This window comes from Galeopterus variegatus, unplaced genomic scaffold (genome assembly GCF_000696425.1).
Source record: "Galeopterus variegatus unplaced genomic scaffold, G_variegatus-3.0.2 Scaffold3770, whole genome shotgun sequence".
Classification (NCBI taxonomy): domain Eukaryota; kingdom Metazoa; phylum Chordata; class Mammalia; order Dermoptera; family Cynocephalidae; genus Galeopterus; species Galeopterus variegatus.
Genome location: NW_007729881.1, coordinates 265,505 through 283,698, shown reverse-complemented (window position 1 = coordinate 283,698; position 18,194 = coordinate 265,505). Strand labels below are relative to the sequence as shown.

Here is an 18,194-nt window from a genome sequence, read left to right as displayed (position 1 = left end):
TATATATATATATATATATATAAATGTGTATGTCTCTGTGTGTGTGAATATATGTATACATATACGTATATATTACAGTGCTTAAAATGATGCCTGGCATGTAGTAAGCAGTATTAAAGCTTTAGTTAATATTAGTTTATCTACTTCTGAAAATTGGAGCCATATGAAAAAGAAGTTGGTATCCTGAAGTGGAAGCAAGTCTCATGTTACCAAAAACTTCAAGTCCGAACTTGCCAACACGTTTTGGTGATGTGGTAGGAGAGTTTCACACATGCGATAGAAGAAGAAAACTCGATGACCTAAGACTTTCCGATCCAGAGAACCCCTGGTTCTATGCATAATTCCAACATAAATGGTAGCTCAGCTCTCTCACGTGAAGAACTGTTAACTTTTATTTCAGGGTCATACAATGAACTTTCAGAAAACCACCATTTTTTTTAACCAGTTAAAATCAAATGTAATATGTGTTTTCATTTCACAGTGCCTGGGGAAAATTTAATTGTAGCATGAACTCCAGCTCTTGCTCGCTTTAAGTAAAATTGCCAAAATAAATAGAAATGTGGGATATTTCCGGGCTCACACAGCTTCCGGGACACTTCAGTTTCTAGGGCTGCCGATCCAGTGCCTTTCACAAGCATTTGATCTTCTTTCAAACATCTCTTGAAAACAAACAAAACCTCATACAGCTTCTAATGTGTGTACTGTTAGGATGTAACAGTGGAAAAAGAGGCAAAGAAATGAGCTCCCAAAGAACGACTCCCTTTCCCTCCCCCTCCATCCCCTGACCACCTCCCTCCCACTAACCACTAACTGGAAACAATGTTTTCTTGGGTAATAAATTTTGCATTTTCTCAAGTCCATTAACATCCATGGGGGAAGATGAAGTCTATTCTCTTTTCTTGCCTATGTGACAGGAATAGGGCTTTTTGCAATATTTACTAGATAACACGGAGTTGACTTTTAATCTGAGGGCAAAGTAGGTAGTCTCAAAGTGGAAGTCTTTGGTAACAATGAAAAGCTTAATAGTTTTAAATGAAGCATAATCCCCTTTTATGAGGTTTGGAATATCCATTGTGGAATTCCTCAGCTTGTACAGGTTACCTCAAAAAGTGCATGGAAAGGGCCGGCCTGGTGGCGCACTGCTACAGTGCGCCACTTGGGAAGCGCGGTGGCGCTCCCGCCGAGGGTTCGGATCCCACATACAGACCAGCGAGTGGCGCTCCCACCGAGGGTTCGGATCCCACATACAGACCAGCCGCTCACTGGCTGAGCAAGGAGCGGGGGCATCGCCGAGGGTTGCGATCCCGTTGCCGGTCACAAAAAAAGACAAAAAGACAAAAAAAAAAAAAAGTGCATGGAAAGATTTATATTATCTTTTAATTCTATTTCTCCATGAACTTCTCTAAGTACCCTCGTATGCTCACCTCAATGCTTAAAGCCCAGTTAATGATTCCTTTGACCTAAGCAAGTCAAGTCTACTTTTAAAGAAAGAGCAGCTGAGGCTAGCAAAGATTCTTGAGGAGCCACTTAAACCTCCTGACCTGCAAAATCAAAATCACCTTTTCCACCCTCAAGAGCCTAACTGGAAGAACTTTTCCTTGATGCCCACACAGGGGGATGCTTCTTTAATGGTACTTCTTAATGCCTTTAGTGTTACTTCATTTTTACCCAGCAACCAAAAGAGATGATTTAGAAATATGAACTTATGTTTAAACTCCAGAAGAGAGAAATGGAAGTTGAGAACTGCAGGGAAATGATGAAAGACATGGGACAACAGGTCTAGAGGTCCACCTCTGATACTTGTAGAGAGCCCCTAAGAAAGTTCTCACCATACTAGGAACTAAATTGCAGCTTCAATAGGCTATTGGTAGATGAGTAACAGGAGCTAGAAAACATTTTGGAAAATTCCTATCTTTATTTTGTTGACTAATATGGTTATAGTTTCAACAACCTTCAGTCAGGAAACTAACTCTTTAAAGAGTATAGGTATGATAGAAACAAAAATGTTAAAGACACATCCAACCGATTTCAATTCAAAATGTCCTTGGTGGTAGTCTAGAATCTGTAATTAGATTATTTTTTCGTGTGTGTGTGTGTGTGTGTGTGTGTGTGTGAGTATGTGCATGTGTGTGTGCATATGTTTGATTAGCTTTGTGTTCTAGTATTGTTGCACCCAGTAGGGGATTTGGGGTAAATGATTTTTATCCAGAATTATAAAGTTTCCTAGCTTTTCTCTCAGTGAAGGTAAATTCCTCTGTAAAAATTAATCATCATTCAGGAAAAACTGCAGGATCTCTTTGTCTACTCAAAGGCCCCGGTTCTAGTCCTAAATTAAATATTATTCAGGAAATAAAGGAAATATTATTGCAGGGACAGAAAGAAGTTGGTTTTCTTTCTATTGTATCTTCTAAAGGATCCCGGGACTTCAACTACTTCCCATCTGATCTATAGAGAGGAACTCTGTAGATCCCTCTCTCATCCACAGATCCCAGTAATTTTCTATAAACCAATTTGCAGCTTTAGAAACTTCCAGGTCTCATTCTTGACCCATCACAACCAAGTGCTCAATGCATCCAGCTGGTCTTCCATCCATCATCCTCTGCCCCTACTTCTATTAGAGATGGAAATTATTTGCAAAAACTATCAAATGCCTTTTCTACTACTTTCCCCTTCTTAGCCATAAGCCTCTAACTTCCTCTATTCACTCTGGCATACCCATGGGGTCAGATAAAGGAACATACATTTATTTGATCAGGTGTGTGTTACTGTCCTCTCTGGAAAAAAGGCGGCAATGAGTTATACTGTCCTCCCTGGATCCTCTGACTGGCATGGTTGGAATTTCCATAAGAAGATGAGATGTTAAGAGCAAGACCTATGAAAAGCTGAGCATGATGGCAACTCTTGTCTGGTAAAATAGCTCCAAAGTTCCCAGTGAAAGACCAAGAAATTTTACATCAAACTCAAACTGGCCAAATGGCTCAGGCTTCCAAACTGGATTTCATGACAAAAGGTTTTACAGAATTCTATGTAAAATGTACAAATATTCACGTTGGGCTTTCTGTCTAGCCAACACCAAGAGGTTAAGTAATCAAAGACCAACAAGCCCTGCCATCTGTGAAAATATGATGTGCTATTTTCACAGCTGTAGATAACAATTATGGGAAGACAAATGTTCCAGATGATTAAGAGCAAGACCATGGCAGATTGTGGGTTGGGTAAAGATTCCTGATCAGTGGACAATTGCAGATTTGGGAACACGCAATATTTATGTCTTGGGGCAAGTAAGTGTGTGGCATGCTTGAATAGTTCGTGAAACCCTGGAAGACTAGAAGAAATGAAAAATATAAATGAATCAACAAATGCATATCATCATTATTGTTCTTTTGTCAGTATTGACTGAGTTAAGTCACTATTGAAAGTTCTGGTTTTTCTCTCTATAAATAATGATACTCGTTTCCTTCCTCAAAAGAACTCTAGAATAGAGGTGGATGTGCTTTTGGCACAATGCAGCAATTCTGATTTTTTAAAACTGTATGCATGTGTGAATTGTTCTTGCACCATTTTCTGTCTCGGAAAACCACTGGCTGGCATCCTGCATGTTTACGTTTAGATGCTGAAGACTCATCTACCTCAAACAGATGCAAATCACTTTAACTTGTCATAGTGTTTGTTTGTTCATCCTAAAAGTTCAGGAGAGTCTTCCAAACTTCCAAAATTTCTCTCAATTCAGTGAAGAGGAAAATTCAGAACACAGCATTTGTATGTTCTGCCCAGATTTGTGACACACAGAGAGAATGAGTGGAAGAGGGCAACACCCTTTCTTACTAACCCTGTAAACTCATAACTATTGCATTGAAATGACACCAAAAGGTAAAAACTCTGGACCTCACACCTCCCAAGGATATTATAGTATAAATTACTGCATACACTAGTTTAATAACTCTACCATAAGTTGTACATCAGATGAAACAATGGCATTTTGGAGGCTAAGGAGAAAAAGAATAATCAAATCCAGTTTTTGAAAGTGCTGAATCTTTAGCATATATTGGTAAAATTGGTAGAATCTGGTGTTTCACTTTTTTAATGCCACAACACTTGAATCTTTCAGCATTTCCAAAATGAACTCCCTCTGGGAAAGATAGTATGCTTAAGCTTTGCTTTTATTTAAAAACGTAACACAAACACAAACAGCTAACTAAACAAGCTGCCCATAAAATCAACAGTATAAGCAGACGTGAACCCTGAAGTGTCTTACAACATCCGTCAAGACTACTAAAGGCAAAATAAATGCCTCTTGCCAGCAAGGAAAAATACACTTAGGCACTTTTTCCCCCAGTCTTTTAAACCATTTTGGTAGTGATTTCTTACATCACATGCAGAAATATTTAAAATAGAATTAGGTGTTGTCCTTTGAAGAGTAAGAAAGTTGCTAAGTCAGAATAATCTTGGAATTATGATGGAACGAATACAAAAGTTTATTAGGCACATGCCCTATGGTAAGGGCTATCTTAAATCACCTCATTTAATCTTCACCATAAGGCTATAAGATAAGTACTATCATTATCCCTATTGTACAGAAAAGAAAATTCAGGCTGAGTAAGGCTACATGTCTTGTCAAGGTCTTGCTCTAACAAGTGCTCAAATCAGAATCCAAACCCAAGAGTGACTCCACCATGTTAACCATGCAATGCATTCTCTCCTGCATCTCTTAGTTGAAATATCAACAATCTGACATTTGCAAGGCCCGAGACAGGAGGGAGCTCTGGACTATTTGTCCTTGTGCAGAACATAGCAGGAAATAGGTAGCTATGCAATACTTGCGGTTGACCTGAACTCTATTCTATCACTCCTGAAGGAAAGTCAAATCAGTTTAACAAGCACTTCCTGGTTTTCTGTTTTGCTCAAAGCACCATGCTTGGGTCTGGGGAGGATACAGAAGTGAAGAAAACATGCTACCTGTCCTCAAGGAACTTATCTTTTCGTGGGAAGACAAACGCGTACAGAATTTACTCTACAGCACATCAAGGCTCCAACAAAGGGCTCTGACAGCACACAAGTCAGAACAGATTGATGTTGCTAACAATCAAGGTCACAAAATGGATCTAAACCAAGTGTCCTTGAAAGAGTAGGCTCTCTTGCATACTCTACAGAGATCATCGTATGCCAGGTATATGTGTAAGTGTTATCACATTTAATTATAACAACACTATGAGGCAGGTGTTGTTACCCCACCCTCTCATTTTACAGAAGAGGAAACTGAGGAGAGAACAACTACATTGTTCACTACATGATTGTCAAAGGTCACACAACTCCTGCATGGGAGAGCTGTGATCCAAACCAGGTGTGTAAGTACAGGTCCTTTGAGAAACAGAAGATGAGATGGGGTTAAATGAGCAAGGATTTTATTAGGGAGAATACCTGTTTGTGAGGAAATGGGAGAGGATTGGGGAAGCCTGGGCAAGCCATCAGATCACTATGCAAGGAAAGATGTGAAAGAAGGTTGGGTGAAAGAAAGATGTGAAGGAAAGATGGAAAGAAGGTTGGGTGGAGACATCCTAGGCTGCTACATGGTGTAAGAAAAGTTTGGCCCTCAAGGAATATGTGAGCCAATGCTGGCCAATAAAGGAGTTATGTTTCTCAGGAATGGTTTTGCCTTGGTATAACCACCACACTTAGCTATGGGCAAATGGGAGGGACCTGCCTTGAGCCAATCCACTATGGCCAAATGAGAGGGTCATATTGGGGGGAAAAATGGTCATTCCCATCATAACCACTTAACAGGCAGGATCAGGTAGTTTCCAGAAAAAAAACACAACGTTGGGCAGACTAACATCATGTCCAGTAAGTACATACCTCTCACTCTTTGTTAAAGAGGCAGCCAGGTCTCTTGAAATGTGCACTTTGTCCTTTGGTTTTAAGGTCACATCCCAAATTGCTGAGTAGATTGCACGACATTCAATCTGCCTGGCTCCCAGAGATGAAAGGCTGACCTAACTTTCCTGGAATTCAAACTTGTGATTTCCTGAAGTAAAGAGACATTAACGTTGATACTGAGACATCTAAATCATTCTCCACAGTTTCACATCCCCAGGTCAAGCCAGCAAAATAGCTACAACACTTCCTTTTCAACAGGTAAAGAGCTGTTATCTGAGCCATCTCTGCAGTCAGCCACTGCTCTTTTTTTCCCGTTTTTCTCTTTTGGGGAGGTCAATGCTCAGTTAGTACTTTATGTGCTATAACAGGCTGCTAATATTCCATGCTGGACAGTATTTTCCCAGTATTTTTTATAGGGTGCCAGGCTTTTCCTAGACTTCATGTCATACAATACTTAACTTGTTTGGAATGGGTGGAGATGGAAACATAGTCTATTGAAAACATCACTGCTTCCTCTCGGAAATTTAAAGAGCCTATTATCATCCTTTTTGCTTTTGCTAACTGAATACCATGCTACTAGACCTCTATAAACAATTATATGAATGGGGTCCAGCTCTCACTTGTGGTAAAGGAGGGCATCCACCCTCCTAGTTTAGAGTATTCTGCTCCCAGGGCACTGCCTTATCATCTAAACCAGCATCTACGACCATCTGGGGTTGTGGACAGCTCATGACATTATCAACTATTGCTACTGTAAAGAGATTTGGACTTTGAGGCACTAGTTACTGTTTTACCTCTTGGGGAGGCAGTATAGCAGAGTAGCTAACTGGTGAGCTCCAGAATCAGAAGGAACTCCACTGTCACACCTTCGCTGTAAGAAATTAGGCAAGTCGTTTACCCTTTCTAAGCTTCAGATCATTTTTCCTTAAAGGTAAAATGGTCAAGGCACTAATACCCATCCCTAAGAGAAACATGAGGATTAAATAAGAAAATATATGCAGTTGATATGTATAATGTAGTCCCTATTACATAATAATGGTCAAGGGATGGGAACAGTTATTTCAGTCCTAGGTCTATCAGTTTGTTCCTATGTGATTTCAAGCACATTACTAAATTCTAGTGAGCCTTAGCTTATAAATGGGACTGATGCAAATAATGCTACCTCATAAGGTGGATGTGAGGATTTGGTGAGATTATTCTCTAAACTATAAAGCCTCTGCAAATGTTAAGCAAGATTATTATTTTGTTATTACTGCCATTGTTATTATCCCTCTGTGATCTTAATCAAAATGTTTGTGGATAACTTTCCAGAAAAAAGCTTGGAGCTAGGATAAGAGCCAAGAGATAATAGGAGAATGTGAATGGCCTCTCAGAATGGCCTTTTCGGGCCGGCCCAGTGGTGCACTCTGTAGAGTGCGGCACTTGGGAGCGTGGCGGTGCTCCCACCGAGGGTTCGGATCCCATCTAGAGACCGGTCTGCTCACTGGTTGAGCGCGGTGTGGGCGCAACACCGAGGGTTGCGATCCCGTTGCCAATTGTGGTACAGGCGCGACACTGAGGGTTGCGATCCCGTTACCAATCACGAAAAAAGACAAAAGGAAAAAAGAATGGCCTTTTCTAGCTTCCTAAATATGTGTGTATGTACACAATGTCCAATAATGTATGAGGGCACTTCAAAAAGCTCATGGAAAATGGAATTAAAAGATAGTACATATCTTTCCATGAACTTTTTGAAGGCTACTCATATATCACAAATAGGCCCTTCTCAAACTTATTCCCTAATGAGTTGGTTAACCCTTTCTTCAGAAGGATAAATTTCTTTAATGAACACCAGTGAGCTGGAGGACCAACATTTTCTTAAGTAATGATACCTTTTCTGGTGTCAATAGGAAACAGTATTTACTCACAACTGTTTTCCTTTCAAAAATCTGTCTAGTTGCACACTAGAAACAGTTTCAGCTGGTTTGTTTGTCTTGGACAAGCTGTTGAAGTGAAAAGTTTTTGCTTGGCTGAATGTGGGACAGTTTCATAACCCTCCAAGAAGCACCTTGAACGTGTATGCCAGCTCCAGTGATGGCTGCTTCTAACGTGCCTCCACTTGCCGCCCATTGTCAAGGGTGGCCAGCGTAATTAAATTAAGACAATGAGCAAAGCAACAGATGCAACCGAAACCAAGTCCCTGAGTGCTTTTGTTTTGTCACTGTCATTGTCTGCAACAAAGAAGTCACATGTGAGAGACTGGGAAGACAGCCAAATGCAAACCAGACGACATCCCAGCTGGTTTTGAATGGCCTCCACTGCAGGCGTATGTGCATGGGAACCATACTACTTGCAATACTGTCGGCCTGACTTAAGTGAATTTCAGCCTATGGCTTTGCTGTGATGCTGAGACGGTTCCAGAAAAAACAGAACAGAGGATCTCTCTGCTCAGACTTTACACTTTATACTTACTGCTTTTAGAAAAAAGAAAAAAGAATCTCTCCATTAGGGACAAAAGATAAAATCTCACATATGGTTGGCCATCCTAACACCAGTTCTTTTTGCTACAGCCCTCGTTAATTTGAAGAGTGAAGCATAGAAGATACCTGAATGTTTTCTTCTACAAATTTGGAATTAATTTGTCTTGAGAGGAAGATTGGAGATTAAATATCTCATGAGAATTTCTTTTAATTTGTTCCTGTTTCATTCTTGAGCATTTTCTTAGTTTGGGCATTCCAGAGTCTTTAAAAATCTTTTTTTAAGCTAGTATACCTCTTAAACAGAAGAAAAATTTTAAACTCAAATTAGTGAATATCTCTACTTATTAGTTAACTTGATGAGTAGTTTGGTAGAGAGGTGGTATCCTTAATAATAGCTACGTCGGGGCTTTGATGAGCCACGTACCATCAGCAGGGTCAATTGAGAATTAAACAGAAATATTTCAAGGAGTTTGGGAACATGAGTGATGCTATTCTGAAGCCCTATATGTCTTTCTCTTATTTTCCTAGGGAACTTTTATAAGAAAGAACTTCTACGGGAAAATAATAAGATGTAAGATTAGGAATAGAAGTTTAGCAATAGTTTAACATTAACAAGTACATGTGAAGTGGGCTTAATATGTATTTTGTACAGTAACAAATTCACATTAAATGGACTTGGTAAAAGTCGTATGACATTTGAGGAAAAAGCACTAGGATTTTAAACAGATGGCATTTCAAGGTCTTCTATACAAATGCCCAGTTTCTTCCCACCAGCTTTTTTTGCAGTGGCCACAGAGCTAGATGTTTTAATAAGTGTTTTTAAACAATGATGCCATCTTCCTTGTACTCAGCGAGTACAGGATATTGACCATGAAGTCATAAAGTGCTAGCTACCTTTCATGAAGAACTTGGTGATAACTCTAATGTTCCAGGTAGAGCTGAAAAATATATGTAAGAAAAATGCCAAATTCCTATGGCCCTTGGCCAATAGGTATTATTTCAAAGGAATGGTGATAGATTTTTCCCAGTCTTAGTATTAAAATCTCTCACCCTCTCCAAGTCTCACATCTAAGTGATCTGTAAGTTTCCACAGCTCCTAGCAATGTTGTGATTGGGTTGGTGGTCATTTCCTTAGCCAGAAGGAACAGTTTGGAGATTCTAGCCACCATGGTGAAAACACTTGGTTTGGGTCTTAATGGAACCATGGTCTAGGGATAAGGGATACTGTGGCTCCTTGAACCTCACACTATAACAATTGTCCATTAAATCCTCCAATAGAGGGCCCTCCAGCTAAAGGTAAAATCAAGAAAAGAAATACCTTAAGTTTGTGTATGTGAATGCCATTTCCTCAATTTTATTTCAAATCTCTCTATTTGTCTAAATACTTTGATATTTAGATATAGTCAAAGTTAAAATGATAACTATAGGAAAAGTATAATGACTTGGTTCTGCACATCATGAGAGGTCCCTGCAATATCCTGGGCACTGTTCTAGACACTGGGGCTGTAACAGTGAACAGGCAAGTCTCTGCTCTCACAGGGTGTCTATTCTAAACTAAACTCAACATTCCTTAAATAATAGCATATCTTGTTGATAAGTTAATGGTAGCACCAAAGCAAGGAACCTGGGATTTTTAGTCTTGGAATGGTTGTTTTCTGATAAAATGGCATAACAATAAGAAAAATGAGTAAATAATAATAATAACAACAATAATAATAATAGCAGCTAATACTTATGTAGTGCTTATGACGTGTGAGGCCTATTGTAAGTGGTTTCATATACATTAATTCTTTAATCTTTATTCCTATAAGGTAAGTACTATTATTATTCTATTTTATGAATGAAGAAACTGAAACACAACAGACTGTCATTTGTACAAGTTCACATAGATAGAAAATGTAAGAATTGGGGTGTGAGCTCAACTCAATATGTCTGTGATTTTGCAGACTCTAAATCGATTACAAAATTTCCCAATGTCCTACTTCTCAATTTCTGCCTTTTTCCAGAGAAAAAAATGAAAAGGAAATATCTCCTTTTTACAAAAATTAAAGCAGGACAAAATGCAATAAAACAACAGAAGATGATCCCAGAATTTGATTGATTTTTTTCTTACTAGGAGAAGATCTATAGGCCAGAAGGCTTGATTTTTCAGCATCCCCTTTCTCTCAGTGAATCTGTGATAGAGGCAAATGAATAGAAATATATCTTTGTGTGATTATGAAGCAGTCTATGGTATCCACGCCACCAGGGATACATAGAAACAGCCTGAGTAAGGTTTGGCCAAAGTATTAACTAAAGGCTTGTCCATCTACATATGTCCTTCTCAAAAAAAATCAAGACCCAAGCTCTCTATTAGCTTGACTGATAAGATATAAGATAAGTTGAAACCCAATTTAGAAAGAGATGGGTACTTAAAACCTCATCAAGTTAATGCTGCTTTTTCTTCTTTTTTTATAGGAAGTACATTTGAAGAACGCAAGTAGAGGGAGTGCAGGAAGCAAGAACTACAGAATGTAGGAAGACCCTCCTGAGGAGTGAAGAATGACATGGCATCGCAGAATCCTTTACTCTGCACCAGTTACCTGTTAAACATTGGAATACCTACCAAAAAAAATAAGTTTGACAGCATTTCAAGGATGGGCATTCCTCCCCAATGAAATACACAAGTAAACATTCCAACATTGTCTTTAGGAGTGATTGTTAAAAGCTTTGCACCTTGAAAAAATGGTCCTGGAGTTAGTAGTTTGCTGTTGATCCTTTATCAATAATGTTCTATAGAGAAAAAAAAATATATATATATATATATCTTAGTCCCTGCCTCTCAAGAGCCACAAATGCATGGGTGTTGTCTAGATCCAGTTGCACTAAATTCCTCTCTGAATCTTGGCTGCTGGAGCCATTCGTTCAGCAACCTTGTTTAAGTGGTTTATGAACTGTTTTCTTATTTGCACTTCTTTCTACACAACACAGGCTGTTTGTTCTACAGTGTCTGATAATCTTGTTTGTCTGTCCCTACCATGCCCCTTCATTACCTTTCTATTTGCCAAATTTGGTCCCCTCAAAAGCAGCAGCAAGTAGTCAAGTAGCACACCAATTTTTAACCCATAAGATTCCATCTGTGGCATTTGTACCAAATATAACTTGGATGCATTTGTTTTAGACAGAAAGCTTTATTTTTCCACATCATGCTAAAAAAATAATTCAAATAGTTGCAACTTTGAGGCCAATCATTTTTAGGCATATGTTTTAAACATAGAAAGTCTCTTAAACGCTAAATGGTTCCTTCGAATGATGAGTTAGTGTGCAACCTGATTAATACCCTTTCTCCTATTTTTTTTCCATATAGAGCACTATGTAAATTTAGCATATCAATAATACAGGATATATCAAACAGTATGTAAAACTCTGTTTTTTAGTACATTGGTGCTATTTTGTAGTTTGTTATATGAAAGAGTCTGGCCAAAACGGTAAAAGGTGAAAGCAAAACAAAAGGCAAAACCTGGAGCCAAAGATGACACAAAGGGAAGAGTACTGAAAAACCCAACTATTTGGGAAAGAAGGTAAAGTCCCCTCTTCCAAAAGGAACTTCAGACACAAAAGTCCACTGATGCAAATTTGATCGGAGAGTCCAGAGAGGAAGCCGTGGAATGGAAAAAGCAGGCGGCTAGGAATTTTAACAGTCCTGGTTTCTTTTTCTAACTGAAAAAACAAACATCTGCCAGCTCTGCCACTGTGTGACCTTGAGAAAGTCACTTCACCTCTCTGTGCCTCAGTTTCCTCATCTGCAAAATGGGGGCAATACGTCATCTACCTACCTCAAAGGGGTGGTATGAGGATTAAAAAGATAAAGCTTCAGATTTTTGCACTGGGTTGCTATGTAGGTGTAAGATCAGAGCCCTTAAGTTGCTGTGATAAAAGGAATTCTATAAATAACCAATTCACAGCAAAGCTAGAGTCTGATTAACCAAATTCTCCTGACATCCCAATTGTTGTCAGTGAAGCTGTCCAACTAACTGTCCAACTAACTTGTTAAAATCTAACAGCTCAATCCCTTTTAAAACACTTTTCAAAGTAAGTTAGAAACATTTGAATTACAATATGATATTGAATTTTGCATTTGGATTTATGAATATAAAGATAAGTGAAAAGAGAGGAAGGAAAAGAAAAAAGGAGAAAAAAAAAGATTTCTACTGGTGAAAAGGTAATTAATTACTCTATTACTTAGCACTCACTAACTCTTCCAGGCAGTTACTATCTCTCTAGTAATATCTCTTTTAATGTTGTAAATGATACTCTCTTCATTTTGAAAAGCATTTTTTCCTTTTCAAAATATAAGAAAAATAAGGCAATATAAGAAAAATAGCTCAAGATTTTAAATATTGAAATAACATCTAATAAAAAGTCACAAAGTTATCTCTTTTAATGAACTTTACTCTTATGCTTGGTTATGTATACATATAATTTTTTAAGTTTTGTTAAAATATGCTTCACTAAAGCTGTAGTTGAGAAGCAAAAACTTCCTTCACAACTAGAAATATTCTCTCACATCTGCTTTCTGTGGATGTATCTTACTCATTCAACTGAAAATTCATATCAAGAAAATCCAATGGTGAGGAAAGGTGCACGGTAGCCTAGAAAATGTTCCCCACCTGTGGATCGAGATTTTCTTACTAGAACAATGAATCATCTAGCATTCATATTTTTTATCTGCCTTAGAATTTTTTGGTAAAAAGTACCCAGGCTTGATTGTTTCATGCAAATTTTATCCTTTTTATTCTTGGAAAGTGTATTTGAAAAACAAAAATGACATCTTCAAGTTTTCTCCCACTGGGTCACCTCAAGGTTCAGAGACCAGAAAAAAACTACACAACAAAAAAGACTTCCTGGATCTCTGAATATATGCAAAAAGAAGTCCCTATTTAGTGGAGCACCCCTGTTCGGTCAACAAGCATTTTAACTCTCAGTCCAGGTATTTGAATTGAGCACTTCGGGCATGCTGAGCAATATTCTGATCATTATGGACAGATATAAACGAAATTATACATAATTTTCGCCCTCTGCCTGTTTTACAGACATATGGATTCTATGGAATGAGATGCTGGACCACTCCTCCCAAGATGGCAGTTCTAATTTTTATTTCTTGTCCCCAGTGTTTACCTTCTAAAATCACTTATTCCCAGCAAAATTTTACAGACAGTCTTCTTCAGATTTATGGGCTTCCTGAAATAGTTGGGTATGGAAATTCTAAGAGTGTCTATGACATACTTTATTCAATTAATTCTATTCACAAATATTCCCCAATGAAAAAACTTAAATATGCAATGCCATATTATCTTTCTTAGCTTTTTTCAACACATAATCTTCTCCAACAGATTATAAATCAACTAATTATAAATTATAATAACCCACTAATTATACTAACACACTATTTTATTTTTAAATGAATTAAAACTAGAATACAAATTGATGAAAACTCTGAAAGTCAGTTGATCACTATATGCTACAGCAGGATGACCCAGGATTGATAGAAAGGAGCACCTAAAATTTTACAACTCAAAAGTTTATAAGCTTTACTTTCAATTCATATTGCTTTAAAATTTTTAAAATGGGGAAATTTCAAAATGTTTATAAAAGGAATCTAAATATTGGTAAGAATGAGCTTTCAACTTATAGGCTCATTTTCAATTTAACTGAAAATATTCAATATCTAGGTCAAAGTTCTGTTCCCACCTCCCCAAATAGTATAAGGTATTATTTGAACATCTTAAGATGAGGAGGCTCCACTGAAAAAGTTAACATATGTCCATCAGAATCCACTCATCTAGAATAAAGAAAAGCTCTCAACCCCACCCACCCCCCCACACACACATACACACACACTCACCCTAAGAATCCAGTGGAATACTAAGAAAAAATCCTTCATTGAAAATCTTGTTAAAAACAAACAAACACACACACACACAAAAAAAAAGCCTGGCCTCCTTTGAGAATCCTTCCACCACTTGGAATGTCAATGTTTGTGTAGATGAAACCATCTCATGCACCATGGCTCCAGGGTTTCTGTTACTAGTTTACATACTAGGGAGAATGCTTAGAATGGAAGATGTAGCACATTTTGCTTTTCCATTTATTGTTTGGCCAGCTATGCCAATGTGGTGCTATTGTTTCTTTAAGAAAGTACTTGACTAAAAAAAAGAAAAAAAGAAAAAAAAGAAAGCATAGACATATTTTTTTAAAGTATGAAAACAACAATTCTATAGATAGATGGCTTAATAAAATAGCATTAGGTCTAGCCACCACCACCTTTCAACTTTTTGTCACTCACAAGTAGCATACTGTTCACCAAATTGTGAATTTGGTGCAGGTGCAGGAGACGGAATTTGTTTTTTAGTTAGAAGGCTCCATTATTTCGTTGGCTCTCAATTTAGCTAAATTAGCAATATATTATCCAATATGAACACCTCGATCAAGAGCATGGAGTATAAATGGGGAGGGGAAGACCTTATAGGCAAGTGGCAGAACTAGAAAATGATTAAGTTACTTATTGATTTTGGGGGTCTCTCTGTTCTAAAACAGATATTCAGCAAGGGGAGAAAATAAAAACAAAGAGAAAATATACTTAAATTCACCTGTTAAAAATAGCTTCTGCCACATATCCTCCTTGGGTATTCTTTGGCATTTCCTGGCTTGTAGCAAACATTCTCCCTTCACCCAAACGTCTCAAAGAGCAGTAGCTCTCGTAAAAAGCAATCACTGATCTCATTGGAAATGTTGGAAAGTATTTCCTTATGAGATGGGGGTTATCTACTGATAAAGACAAGAATTTATGAGAAATTGTTGAAAGAGATGGCTAATAATCTGTGAAATTTTTTTTGTTTTTTGTTTTTATTCACTTTTTTTTTTACTTTATACAGTCTATGAATATCTTAATGTTCAAAAAATGACTTGGTCTTTTTATTCTTTTTTTATATTGGAATGAAGAATAAGTTAAACCCACATAGATTCTTTAAAACTATAGGCTAGATAGAAGTGTATGTTTGACTTGTTGAAGCTATAATCAGACTATTTAAAATGTTTTGCTATTTTTAATCTTAAAAGATTGTACTAATTTATTAGAGCAGAACCTGTTTGGCTCTCCTCATAAGAAAGAGCATTCCTATTCAAATTACATGGGCTTTTCCATCATCATTTTCAAAAGATAAATATGATTTATCCTATGGCATCATTTATTTTAAAATAGAAGAATTGTGAGTCTTTATGCCCCTCCCCTGCAAAAATCATAAAGTCCAGAATCTGAGAGGGCAAAAACAAAAGGAAAAATTTGTTGTTGATTCCTTTTTTCTTGTTTCGTTTTTAATGCTAGTGTTTAATCCTGTAGTATATATATTTGCTTATTGCTATTTTAATACTCTATAAGAATTTCCTGTTAGGTATTAGAAACTGATTAATAGATATCTTTTTTGTGTGATTTCTATTTAAAAAAATAAAAATAAAAGAGGCAGGAAGATGGTCTAAAGCTTTAAGTGCATATGGTACAGGACAAAGATATCAATTTAAATAACCAAGTCCTATCTGAGACAATGCTTTTTTTTTTTTTTAATAGAAACCTCTCACAGATAAGACAGAGGCCCAGGGGATTTTTGAAACTGTCCTTATTTCTCCTAGTCCTTATTTTTTTTTAGCATCTGCCCCAGAATTTTATGAAAGGTGGACCAAGCTGAAACCCTAGAATTAAAGGAACCTCTTTTAAAACACATATGTCACATATTCCCTTTTAATGTATGATTACATTGGATTACATTGATCTTAAACATGGTTTTTCTCTCTCCCCATTATTCAACTGTCAGTGATATGGTCTCTCAAAGGAAAAAAAAAAAACTTTTTTTAAATTAAAAAAGAGAGAGAGAACACAAAAGTCCTAATGTTACTGCCCAACTGAAATACAGCTTAGATGGAGACAGAGTTTCTCCTACTTAATAATGCAGGTTGATTCACCTGTCACCTTCAAAAATGACCTTTCGCAATCTTTAGAATTTGCCTTTTTTTTTTAATTGCCCAGGTCAAAAGTAAACATTACTCATTTTCTTTTGCCCAAAATCCACTAATGGAAAATAGAAAAAATGAAAACAGTACTCTAAAAATCCCTTTCAAACCACCCACTGACCCCACTCACGGACTCATAGCAGAGTCACTTGTGTTAATCGCTTAATCTGATTTTGTTTGGATATTTATCTTGTACCTGCTGCTAAACACACTGCAGGAGGGACTCTCAAACCTCAAGCTGTCTAGTCACATATCTCATCTGTGTCTGTGCATCATTAAAATGTCTGTTCAAAATATCAAAAACTTTCAAACATTATGCAGCTTATATTCAGTTAACATAAAGGACCCAAATACCATGTCAGATCTCTTTTTGCTGAAAGAGTTAATGAACTATGAGAATTCGGATTATATCATGAATTTTGCTTCATGTATTTTTATCACACTTATAGGCTTTGTGTGATAAATAAACTTACAGACACTGAATTAATTTTCCCTGCTATTTTTAAACCAAAAAGTAATGATTGGTCATTTATCATATCTGTCTTAGTTCAAAAGCATATTTTTTTCATTAATTCTGATTGTGTTTGAAATCATTATTAAATTCACTTATGGCAGAGGAATATCAACCTTAATGACTTCTAAAAATGTAACTAACTGAATCATTATCTTACATTTACTGTTTAATAAGCATATTTTGAAAATGTATGGCTAGAGTGTCACAATAAAATGGTATATCTTTCTTTAGTAATTACATTAAAATTAATCATGTTTGATTAATTAGTTCTTTTAAATAATGGTGTAATGTGTCATTCCTTAAGAATTCTACTGTTATACAGCATTTTTATTAAGGTCACTGCAACAAATAAACATGAAAACTTACCCAGAAAAATAAAACTAATTATACACCAAAACGGAGATATCTTATAGAATTTACAGATTACATTTAAAAATAAATATGTTTCAAAGGACTTATACAAACTATATAAGAGATGTATGAATTGTACAATATGTGCATTAACAATAAAACATATTTAAGTAACTGACCCCACTCACTGTAACTCAACAGTGAGTTATAATCCATGGCGTTTGGGAAAAGATTTTCTTGCCAAAAGGTCCCGACATATCATATAGGATACATAATATGCCAATGGCATTTAATACACTCACATACCAAAAGATTTTATGAGAATGTGATCTCTCAGCATTGAGTTTTTGTTTCAATAAATCTTTCTGGGGCTGGGTTAGCTCAGTTGATTAGAACATGGCGCTGATTACACCAAAGTCCAAGGTTCAATTCCCATACTGGCCAGCCACCAGTAAATAGATAGATAGATAGATAGATAGATAGATAGATAGATAGATAGATAGATAGATAGATAGATAAATAAACCTTTCTAATTCTTGACTGAATAGATGGTGTATCAAACTCACAACAGCATTTATAGAAGTACAAGGCATAAAGACTAATAATTTCTCTCTTGTTTAAAAGCATTTCATTCCATTTTACTTTTTAAAACCCGTCATTAACTATTTGGAAGTTATCCAAATATAAAAAAGTCTCACGAGTTTTGTGCTTGGTTTTAAGGAAATAAGACTGAAGTTTCCTTTATTTTCCCACGTGTCCAGCTCATTATCCTTCCCAACCTCACTCCCTCAAAATTTCCACAGATGTCTCTGGGAGTGACATTCTTCAGGCCCCTCTTTCTCCAAATGTCCAGTTCAGGCTCTCAGCATTTTGCCTTGCATGGTCATGGTCTTCCATATTACTTCTTCCCACCCTCCACCAAGACAATACCATTCTCCCTTCATTCACACGAG

General features: G+C 36.9%; 1 protein-coding gene across 4 annotated transcripts in view; it reads left to right on the top strand.

Moving 5' to 3' along the window:
* Positions 1 to 17,167, top strand: part of IGF1 (insulin-like growth factor 1 (somatomedin C)) — a 75,003-nt gene extending 57,836 nt beyond the window's left edge. For all 4 annotated transcript variants that reach the window (XM_008585948.1, XM_008585947.1, XM_008585950.1 and 1 more), the window contains one exon: positions 10,791 to 17,167. In XM_008585948.1, coding sequence (XP_008584170.1) covers positions 10,791 to 10,850 — 60 coding nt within the window. In that variant the 3' untranslated portion in view covers positions 10,851 to 17,167. The remainder of the gene's footprint in view (positions 1 to 10,790) is intronic.
* Positions 17,168 to 18,194: the final 1,027 nt, after the last annotated feature.